The sequence below is a fragment of the Acomys russatus genome, chromosome 29 (genome assembly GCF_903995435.1).
Source record: "Acomys russatus chromosome 29, mAcoRus1.1, whole genome shotgun sequence".
In the NCBI taxonomy this organism is placed as follows: domain Eukaryota; kingdom Metazoa; phylum Chordata; class Mammalia; order Rodentia; family Muridae; genus Acomys; species Acomys russatus.
In genome coordinates, this window is record NC_067165.1 from 33761955 (window position 1) to 33772996 (window position 11042).

General features: G+C 51.5%; 1 protein-coding gene across 1 annotated transcript; it reads left to right on the top strand.

Moving 5' to 3' along the window:
* The first annotated feature begins 2679 nt into the window (after nucleotides 1-2679).
* LOC127212025 (aflatoxin B1 aldehyde reductase member 2) lies at nucleotides 2680-10283 on the top strand. Its single transcript, XM_051172140.1, has 7 exons — nucleotides 2680-3001; nucleotides 6625-6812; nucleotides 6964-7068; nucleotides 8465-8561; nucleotides 8649-8748; nucleotides 9550-9679; nucleotides 10013-10283. The coding sequence occupies exons 1-7, from the start codon at nucleotides 2680-2682 to the stop codon at nucleotides 10172-10174; spliced, it is 1104 nt and encodes a 367-aa protein (XP_051028097.1). The 3' UTR covers nucleotides 10175-10283.
* The last annotated feature ends 759 nt before the right edge of the window (nucleotides 10284-11042 follow it).

The window sequence follows — 11042 nt, forward strand, 5'->3', positions numbered from 1 at the left end:
ATCCCTCCCAACAGCCAGGCCAGGTAGGGAACACCATCCCCATCTCACAGGTGAGTCAGCCTGTCTGGGCCTGTCTACGAACTGGGGCTAATAACATCTTCTGAGGCAAACATAAAGCTACGAGCCTTGCATCTGATCCAATGGTACTGACAGTTCGAAGAAAAGAACCCAGTATCTCGACCACTGTGGAGCCTCTCATTCCCTTTTACCAGCTTAGGGAAGAAATGAGGTGAGCAGGTTCGCTGGATACAAGCAGCTCTCCCGGCTTCCTCAAAGACTCCTTGATAGCAAAGAACGAGCTTAGGACCTCATCCAAGCTAGTCATGTGCTCAACACTGAGCTCCATACCCCATATTATGAAGGGTTTTGACTCTCCTGGTTCATGTCCAGAAAAGCTGGCCCAGAGACAGATCTCCAGAGACACACGGATCCTCTCCAACTCCAACTCCAGCCAGGCGCTTCCTTCCAAAGCAGATGCAGGTTCCATTCTGATGCTGGGTCAAGGTCCAATTCACAGAAGCAAGGGCCCAAGGACCCCAAGAATTGCCCTCCTAACCTTATCTCCTGTCCCAGGTCCTGAGTCCCAGGCATCTGCATAAGCTGTCTCTTTCTCTAGGGAAACCTTCTCTACCACAAATGCCTGGTAGAGATATCATGACCCATTTTTCAATTTTTTTTTTTTTTTTTTTTTTTTAGACAGGGGTTCTCTGTATAGCCTCAGCTGCCCTGGACTCTCTTTGGAGACCAAGCAGGCCTTGAACTCTGCCTCTGCCTTCTGAGTGCTGGGATTAAAGGCAAGCGCCACCATGCCCGGCTTAATTTTCTATTATTTATTCACGTTATAGCCCCTTTGTTATCCCATTTCTTGTATCCTCCTGTTCCCAACCTCCCTCCCTCTTCTGTCCTATTTCCCTCCCTTAGTCCTCTGGAAGGTGGCTCCTCCCCCCTCCACCATCTGACCATCACAGCCTATAAGGTCTCATCAGGACAGCCTGCACCCCCTTCCTTTATGCGCCCAAAAGGTCGCCCCACCAAAGGGAAGTGATCAAGCCGAGGGCAACAGAGTTCCTGTCAGAGGCAGTCCCCACAACCACCCACCCACCCACGTGGAGAATGAGCCGTCTGTCCATTGGCTACATCTGATCAGGGGGTCTATGCTCTCTGCAGGCATTGTCCTTGGTTGGTGCAGCGCTTTTGCAGCCACTCCCATGACCCATCTCTAAGCTGCCTTCTTTCCTCAAGAGGCCTTGCAGCCACCTCTGTCCCCTGGAACCCACTCCTGCAGAAGACCTGTCACGGGCCTTGTTAAACACTGCTCTTCAAGCCTTCTCCGTGGCTGTACACTTCCTATTCCCATGGGACTGGATGCAACGGCTGCACAACGACGGCTCAGACACCATAAAGGAGAGGAAGAGGGAAGGAAGCATGATGAAGAGAAAAAGGAAAAAGGAGGAAGGAAAAGACACAAGAAGGAAAGAGAGGAGAAGGAGGAGGAGAGGGGGAGTGGAGGAACTTTGTGAGTTGAGGGGGCCTACCACTGAGAAGTCCCACTGGACAAGGGATGGAGTTTCAGCGTTCTGGTGCATAAAATGAGGGGAGTCATTAGGACTCCATTACCTCCTAGACTGACTGCAGACGTCAATAAAAACTGAGGCTACACCTTGATCATGGTTTGTGCCTGGAAACTCATCCATGCTTGTCAAGTGTTCTATCACTGAGCTACGTGCCCCAGGATCATGAAGGATTGACTCGTGGTTCATGTCCAGAAAGGCTACCCAGGAGACCCATCTCTTGCCACACCCAACTCCGAGCAAAACCGAGAAGGCGCTTCCCACCAAAGCACGTCTGGTACAGTCAACAGTAATATTCTCCTCTTGCTATAGCCTGCTGGATCACACGGTAGCGTAGCGTATACATTAATGAAACAAAACACGAGGGCTACACACTTGCGGAGGGTGGCATTAGGAGACAGGGTTTCTCTGTGTAGCCCTGGCTGTCCTGAAACTAGCGCTGTAGACCAGGCTGGCCTCGAACTCAAGAGATCCAACAGCATCGGCCTCCGGAGTGAGTCCTCACACTTCTAACCAACCCTCCTTGCAATCCTGCCGTGAGCTGGACGTGGGAGAGGGCATTCTGGGCTCGCCACCTGCACACCTGGGGCAAATGTGTCAGGGGAGCGCACAGGCTTCGGGATCCTACCCATTCCAGGACTCCAAACCAAGACTCTGAGTCCTTCCGGTGACTCTGCGGGTTCAGAGGGATAATGACAGAGCACCTGCTGGGCCAAGCGCCGTGAGGCCCCCGCCCAGTCCAGGGAAAACAAGGCAACCAGAAGCCAAAAGGCCGGAAGGTAGGGACCGGCAGATAGGCTGTAGAGCCGGACCTGGATCCTGGGCCAGAGCGGGCCAAATCCCGGGATCCCGCGTTCCAGTAGGGGACCGGCGCCGGGGACCGTACAGGGCTGGAGAAAGATGTAGGAAAGACTTGGCTGAGTGCGCCTGGAGTCCCGACCCCCAACCCGAGGCTGCCGCCAGCCCCCTGCACTCTCACCACGTCAGGATCCACAGCCGGACTCAGCTTCAGGAACGGAGCCCGCCGGAGTCAGCTGACCTCCGCGAGGTCCCGCCCCTCGCGCTGTGGGCGGAGCCCGAAGATACCGGGCGCGCAGGCGCAGTCTCCATGTTGCGTGCGACCTCTCGAGCCTTGGGCCCCGCCGCTGTCCGGTGCGCCATTCGCTCCAGGCCTGCGATAGCGCGTCCTCTCGCTATGTCCCGGCCTCCGCCACCCCGCGCCGCCTCTGGCGACCCTCTTCGGCCCGCTACGGTGCTGGGCACCATGGAAATGGGGCGTCGCTTGGATGCGAGCGCTAGCGCCGCAACGGTACGCGCCTTCCTGGAGCGCGGCCACAGTGAGCTGGACACCGCCCTCATGTACAGCGACGGCCAGTCCGAGAGCATCCTGGGCGGCATGGGGCTCGGGCTGGGCAGCGGCGACTGCACAGGTAACTGTCGCACCTGGCCTTCCCCCTCACTGAGTAGGGCTGAGCAGGTCCCTGCAGCCGGCGTGCACCGCGCAGGGTCTACACTCAGGATCTTGGTAAACTCTCTTTCCCACGACTGTGTAGAACACAAGTTCCTGGAGTCCTGAACAACTGAACTTTGTCCTGCCTCTCCTTCGTGGCATCTGGAGTCGCAGCTCGGGGCCGAGTGCGAGGAAGCTCCCTATTCTCACCTTGAACCTACTCTGGCCTTTTGCTTCCTACTGCAGTCCCTGCTTTCCAACTCTGTCCAGTTAGTTGCCCATAGCCGGCCCTCCAGCCAGGCTTCCTGCTCATGCCCTCCCCTCTTGCCCTCACTAACCCTGTGCTCCAGCAGCGCACTTGGCATTCCGGTCTTTGGTCAGCTCCTAGACTTTGTCCTGTGCAGTTGATAGTGCCTGTGGGGCTCAGGGAGACCAATGGCCACAATGCCAAGGACCCAGCAGGGGACAGTGGTGGAGAGTGCACTTCGGCCTTTCTGCCCACCCTGTGCCAGGTCTTGGAGTGGGGCTACTACAGTGGAGAGGTGACTAATACACCGAGAGTTCAATGTCCAATGGGGAGAACTGAAGCCGTGATTGCTGGGGAGTGCAGAGAGGAGGGGTTGTGGAGGCTCCAAGCATAGGAGGCAGCAAGGCTCATAGAGCAATGGACCCTCCAGTGTCAGGAGCTCTGCGCTGGGTGGAGAAAAAGAGAAAGGGCTTCTGGAGGCTGAAGGCTTAGCTGTTGAAAGATGGAGTTTGAGAGTGCAAAGTGCATTATGGGGCAGGATGGTCAGTGGCATGTGCCCCTTGATGGAAGGTGAGGGGAAGCATCCCTTCTTGGCTTGAAGCCATTGTGGTTTCAGGAGGGTGGCCTCACTTCTGCCATCCTGAGGCTCCTGCTCCCTGCTCCTGTCCTCTGTGCGGCCCCTTAGACTCCCAGCGTGGTAGGACAGGAGAGACATGTGAGCAGATATCTCAAGCTGAACACTGTAGAGTTCACCTGCCTGACACCCTGATGATGGGTGCTCTGGTTTTTAAATTTATTTATTTATTTACATTAAAGGTTTATTTAGTATTATGTATAAAGTGTTCTGTCTGCATGTATACCGGCAGGCCAGAAGAGGGCATCAGGTCACATTGTAGATGATGGTGAGCCACCATGTGGTTGCTGGGAATTGAACTCAGGATCTCTGGAAGAGCAGGCAGTGCTCTTAACCATCTCTCCAGCCCCTTAGTTTTATTTTTTAACTCTTTTTCTTGTCCCTCTTTAGCCCATTCCTAATTCTTTTTCTCTTGAGTCTGAGGGACCAAAGTCCGCAGGTCACACCTGTGGCAAAAGTTCACATGAGAATACCTTGTGGATGGGTGTTGTAGCAAGGAGATGCCGTGGTCCCGTTGCCTTCATCCTATAGGATCAGAGTGCAGAATCCATCCATCTATCAGGCCAGGTAGTCAGGGTTCCCCGTCTAGCAAGAACATCAGTGCTGTGTCTGGGCTCTTGAGGCGCACCTACAGTGGCCTGAATGTACAGGGTTCTGAGAGTCTGATAGGGATTCTGGCCAAATTGATCACTGCCAAGGAACACATTTGTTTTTGTTTCTTAAGATTTATTTATTTTATGTGTCTGAGCGTTTTGCCTGCATGTATACATGTCTCTATGGAGGCCAGAAGAGGGCACTAGACACCCTGGAGTTGTAGTCACAAATGCCTGTAAGCCAACATGGGTTGTGGCTCTGGGAACCTGTGTCCTCTGCAAGAACAGTAAGTTCTCCAAACCACGGAACCATCTCTTCGGTCCCTGCTGCCGAAATTTTTGTTTGTTTTGTTTTGTTTTGTTTTGTTTTTCGAGACAAGGTCTCTCTGTGTTAGCCTTGGCTGTCCTGGACTCACTTTGTAGACCAGGCTGGCCTCGAACTCACAGCGATCCACCTGCTTCTGCCTCCTGAGTGCTGGGGTACAGGCGTGAGCCACCGGCTGCCTAAATTCTTACATAGCACTATACTGCTGTCCTATCTTCCTGCCTGTCCCCTTGAGCTCCTTCTCCATCCTATGGCTAGAGGGAGCCAAATGCTGGGCGTTCTTCTCATTCCTTCCATTTTATCAATAAAGAGCCAGAGGCTGGGGTGAAAGCCTGTTAGCTCAGACAGGCAGTGAAAGCACCAGCTGACCGCCCTCCTCAGCTGGCGGAAACTCCTACCCCACAACATTTCAAACACCCTCTGTGTGTCTATCTGTCCTCCTGACAGCCTCTTACTCTGTCTTGTTTTTTTTAATGTTCACTCCCTTTCAAATGGATGCTTGCTCCACCTCTTGACCTGTGGGTGATTTTTTTAAACGAAGCAGAAAGCTCTTGGATTAAAGGTGTGTGCTAGGACTGAACCACACCACAACTAGAAAGCTTTTTTTTCTTTTTTTTTCAATAAACAACACAATCTTGGGGTTCACAGTGTGATCACATATCCTGCAACAGATGGTCTCACGTCATCCTGAGAGAATCCAGGAACATCAAGTCCAAAGTCTGCGATGCTGTGTGAGCACCTTTGCAATGGAGTCTGTGCATTCCTCTTGTGTCTCAACTCCCACACTTCCTGCCCTGCAATGTCTGGTCTCAATTCAATATGTATCCCTGCGTGGCAAGCACCTTTATTTACTGAGACAGCTTACTTACCAGCCAGCATGTATTTTTTTCAAATGTCTACTCATGTCCTTTTCTCGTGAAAAAAAAAAAATAAATAAACTTTTAAAGATATAGATAGATAGATAGATGGATGGATGGATGGATGGATAGAATGTAGACAGATGTTTTGCCTGCATGTAGAGATGTAAACCACCTGTGTGCTTTGTGCCCAAAGAGGGTATTGAATCCTCTAGAACGGAAGTGATGGATGGTTGTAAACAACCATGTGCTGGGAACTGAGCCTAGGCCCTCTGCAAGAGCAACAAGGGCTTCTAACTGTTGAGCCATCTCTCCCTATTTTGAACTCTTATTTTAAAATTACTTTTAAAACTCCCTCAGTTCTCAGATCACATGATTGTCTACATATAAAGCCAGAAAGATTTTAAAAACTACTTAGAATTGCAGGATTACTTTGTGTATTTTATGTATATTGAATGATCTCTCTGCATATATGTGTGCAGAAGAGGGCAATGGAGTCTACTGTAGGGGGTTGTGAGCCACCATGTGGGTGCTGGGTTTTGAACTCAGGACCTTTGGAAGAGCAGTCAGGGCTCTTAACTGCTAAGCCATTTCTCTAGCCCCCTACAAAGAATTTTTAAAACATTAGTCTTCTATATAAGGACAATTCCATTATTTTTACCTCATTTTAAGAATCAGGAAATGGGAACTAAAGTAATTTAGCCAGGAATACATACGTTTACATGGACAGTGAATGGTTCTAATAGACGCTTTTTTCTTTTTTTCTTTTCTTCTTCTTTTTCTTTTTGGTTTTTTCTGAGAAAGGGTTTCTCTGGACTTCATTTTGTAGACCAGGCTGACCTTGACCTCAGAGATCCGCTTGCCTCTGCCTCCCAAGTGCTGGGATTAAAGTGCCACCTTGCCCAGCCCCCTAATAAATGTCTTAATCATTATAATCTTCCTGCAAGTGAAAATTGCCACCAAGGCCAACCCTTGGGATGGGAATTCACTGAAGCCTGACAGTGTCCGGTCCCAATTGGAGACGTCACTGAAGCGGCTGCAGTGTCCCCGGGTGGACCTCTTCTACTTACATGCTCCTGACCACAGCACTCCTGTGGAGGAGACGCTCCATGCCTGCCACCAGCTGCATCAGGAGGTGAGTGTGAGCCCTGAGCTCTCTCTTCCTGACTCTGCCAAGACTGAGGCTGTCTGGACACAGAGTCCACTCCCAGGATGCTCACCCAGTTGACCTTCCCTTCCTTGGTCCCCGGGCTGAGCTGAGTTGTGACAAGGCCTCTCCCCTGCAGGGCAAGTTTGTGGAGCTTGGCCTGTCCAACTATGCCTCCTGGGAGGTGGCTGAGATCTGTACCCTCTGCAAGAGCAACGGCTGGATCCTGCCATCCGTTTACCAGGTGAGGGGTATTTGATGTGCTAGGGTACCCAGGCCTCAATGGACCCCTCCTTCTGCCCTCTAGGCAGCAGCCACTCCCCTCCTCAAAGCCTGCGGGTACCAGCTAGTCTCTCACCAGCCTGGCCACTGTGTACTTTTTCCTTGCTGCCTGAGCAAACATCTGGACCCCTTCCTCCCATCCTGCATACAGTCTGGAGCATAGCCCTCCACAGCATGGAGAAGTGCTCAGGGTTAGCCTGCATGGCTCTTCCCTGGGAATCCCCTTCTCACCAGCCCCCAGGAGTCTCCAGTCTCTGAACCACACCTTCTTATATGGGTGTTCTGAGTTCTGCAGGACAGTCAAAGAAAGAGGGTCACTCCAAGATGTCATCAGGCTCTGAGGCAGCAGGGAAGTCCTGCCTCCATGAACTGAACCTCCAACAGCTGCCCGCCCGTGCAAAAACATATTTGTTGAATATTATCAGTAACAAGCCGTTCCTGATGGTTTGGGGTAAAACAAGTTCCTCATACCAGAGGCCTTGCAGCTTTAGTCCTTACTGTGCACTGTTTGCTGTAGTCAATGATACAAGATGTTCGAGGTTTTCCAGGGCCGGCTTGTGCCCAAAGTCATGCAAAGGCTGTAAAGTTCCTTTAGAAAAACAACTCTGGGGGCAGGAGAGATGGCTCAGTGGTTAAGAGCACTGTCTGCTCCTCTAAAGGTCCCGAGTTCAGTCCCCAGCAACCACATGGTGGCTCACAACCATCTATTATGTGATCTGATGCCCTCTTCTGGCCTGCAGGTGTACATGCAGATAAAGCACTCATAAATCAATCAATCAATTTTTTTTTTTTTTTTTTTTTTTGGTTTTTGGAGACAGGGTTTCTCTGTGTAGCCTTGGCCATCCTGGACTCAATCAATCTTTTTAAAAAGTATGCTTCACTAGAAAAAAAAAAAAACAAAGGAGAGAAAAACAACTCTGTAGATGACAGGAAACAATCCATATTTTCTACAGTGATTTCTTCAAGGTCAGCAGCTCTAGAAAACTGTTCATTCTGACGTTTGCCCTAGATACAGTGAAAAACAAGGTTAAGACAGGAGGATCACTTGAGCCCAGAAGTTTAAGAACAGCCTGGCAGCTGGGCATGATGGTGCATGTCTTTAATCCCAGCACTCAGGGAGGCCGAGGCAAGGCAGATCACTGTGAGTTCAAGGCCAGCCTGGGCTACAAAGTGAATACAGGACAGCCAAGGCTACACAGAGAAACCCTGTATCCAGAAAACAAAACAAACTACCTGGCCAGTTTACCAAGCCCTCTGTCTGAACAAGGCTCCAAAATAAATCCTTCGTAAAAAGAGCAAGTGTGGATCTTCTCCTTGGTACAGTCACCCTTGCAACTGGCACCTCTTGCTCCCTGCAGGGCATGTACAACGCCACCACCAGGCAGGTGGAGAAGGAGCTCCTCCCCTGCCTCAGACACTTTGGACTGAGGTTCTACGCCTACAACCCTCTGGCCGGTATGGGTTGCCATGGGGACAGGCCCTGTGGGTGGGTGGGCACGCCCACCTGACTCTGGCCAGGGTCTGACCGCTCCCTTCCCACAGGAGGCCTGCTGACAGGCAAGTACAAGTACGAAGACAAGGACGGGAAGCAGCCCGTGGGCCGCTTCTTTGGGAATAACTGGGCTGAGGTGTACAGGAACCGGTGAGCCAGGACTCTGTGTCGGAGGGGTAGGGGCGGGAAGTCCCCTTTGGTCAGGATTAAAAATGAGATGACACATAACAGATAAGATGTGGGGAGATTTATTATAGAAGCGTGGGGAGAGGAGTTAGGGCCTGAGTGGGCCATGAGGGTACAGACAGAGACAGGCAGAGAGAAGGGAGAAGGGAGACCTCATAGAGAAAGGACTAGAGGTATTAGAGGAGCACAAGAGAGAGGAGGTGGCAGGTTTGTCCCTTTTCTCCTGGGCCCCTGGCAGCAGTGGCAGATGACGTCAGAGGTATCTAAGCAACCTATCAGCAAGCTGCTTATATGCCAAGACCTTTGTCTTACATGGCGTTCTTACCTGTGCCTCACCACTGCCTGCCTTTCTCAGTTTCTTGATTCCTATAAGATATAACAAAACCTGGGGTTTCTCTTTTCCTTCTACTTTCATAAGGAAATGAGGAAGCCCCATCCCTACCCCCAGACCTTATGGTCCTGTAAGTCTTTGCTCCTCTGAGAAGTGCCCTCACCAGGAGGGAAAGAGAGGACCTTGTGTGGAGGCCTGGGGTCCTTGGGGCACTGTGTGAATGGTACACAGGTCTAGGAGTTTCCACATCTGGCCGGCAGGTGGGCAGCCCAGAGACTTCTTCTAGAAAGGGGGGTAGGGACCTCTCCGAGGGGGATATGGCTCCTTCCGTGCTACAGGATGGGGTTGGGAGCAGTGCCTCAGTTGGTCCTTTGGCTTCAGCCCCTCACATGACTGAAGATTCTCAGCCCATGCCACTCTCCCCACCCACTCAGCTTCTGGAAGGAGCACCACTTCAAAGCCATTGCCCTGGTAGAAAAGGCCCTGAAAGGCACCTATGGCACCGGCTCTCCCAGCATGACCTCGGCTGCCCTGCGCTGGATGTACCACCACTCACAGCTCCAGGTAGCCCATGAGCTCAGCCTCTGTCTCTTCAGGATACCCAAGGTTGCCTTTAAGTGATTTCTAGAAAGAGTGCATCCTCCAGGGCTGGGGACATGATTTGGTGTGCCAAGTGCTCACCAGGCAAGTGTCCTCTAAAGAGAGGGTGGCTTTTTACTTACGTCTCACCAGAGAAGAGCTCCCTTAACAAGGGGCAAGAGCAGAGTCACGCACGTTCAGCTGTCTAGGACAGAAACACAAAGGTCCCAGATCTGACCAGGGGAAGGCAAGAAGGGCATGTGACAGGAGCCACCAAGTAGCAGAAGTGTGCTGAAATCTGGCTGTCTCCCCTCACAGGGCACCCACAGGGACGCAGTCATCTTGGGCATGTCCAGCCTGGAACAGCTGGAGCAAAACTTGGCCGCCACAGAGGAAGGGCCCCTGGACCCAGCTGTCGTGGATGCCTTTAACCAAGCCTGGAATATGGTTGCCCACGAGTGTCCCAACTACTTCAGATAGACTGTGGCGGCTCAAGCTGCCCAGAGCTTTCCTTCCCTCCACCTCTTGGAGTCAGGCCCTGGCTGTTTCTTGGCTTACGCTGGCTTCCTGTGGTCTTTTCTGCCAGTCTCCATCAATGCCGTGTCCTAGATCGCAGCCCTGCTCACTCACTTCCTGTCTCAATAAAGCAGGTGTCTGATGAGCTCCAGCCTGTACTTCGCCTCAGACTGTCACCTCTTCTGCTCAACACGTGCCCCCTCTTTCCTGCCTTTGGACCCTTGAGAAAGTGTAGAACCAGGAGCTGGGGCTTCAGAGAGCATCCAAGTGGGAGGCTCTCTCACTGCCTGGCAGGGTTCTCCTCACCATGTCCTGATACAGCCTCAGCCCTCACTCTTGTATACGTGACAGAGTGAAGTGGGATTGTATATGCACAACTGCTAATCCCAGCTGAGGGGGAGGTTTGGTCCAAGTGTGAGGTCAAAACTATGTATATGGTGAGTCTAGGCCAGCCAAGGATACTTAATGAGACCCTTTCTTAGAAATAAACATGATAAATTTAAAAGGCATGGTGCTTGAATCTCTCCCTCAGAATTGTCTTATTAAATCCTAAGAAGTGGCACAATTTAGATATTATCTACAATTAAAGTCACTGTGAAAAGAATGCTAGTATTTATCAGGATCCTGTAGACTTAGTTTTGTTCCTTTGTTTGGAAAAAGTATAGTCCAACCTTGCTATATATCTGAGGATGACCTTGAACTTGTGATCCTTTGTCCCAGGTATAGGGATAGACTTGTGCCTCTGTGGCCGGTTTAACCTGAGAGTTAAACCCAGGGCTTCTTCATGCATGCTTGGTAATCTGACCCAGACTACATGTACACCTGCAGGCCA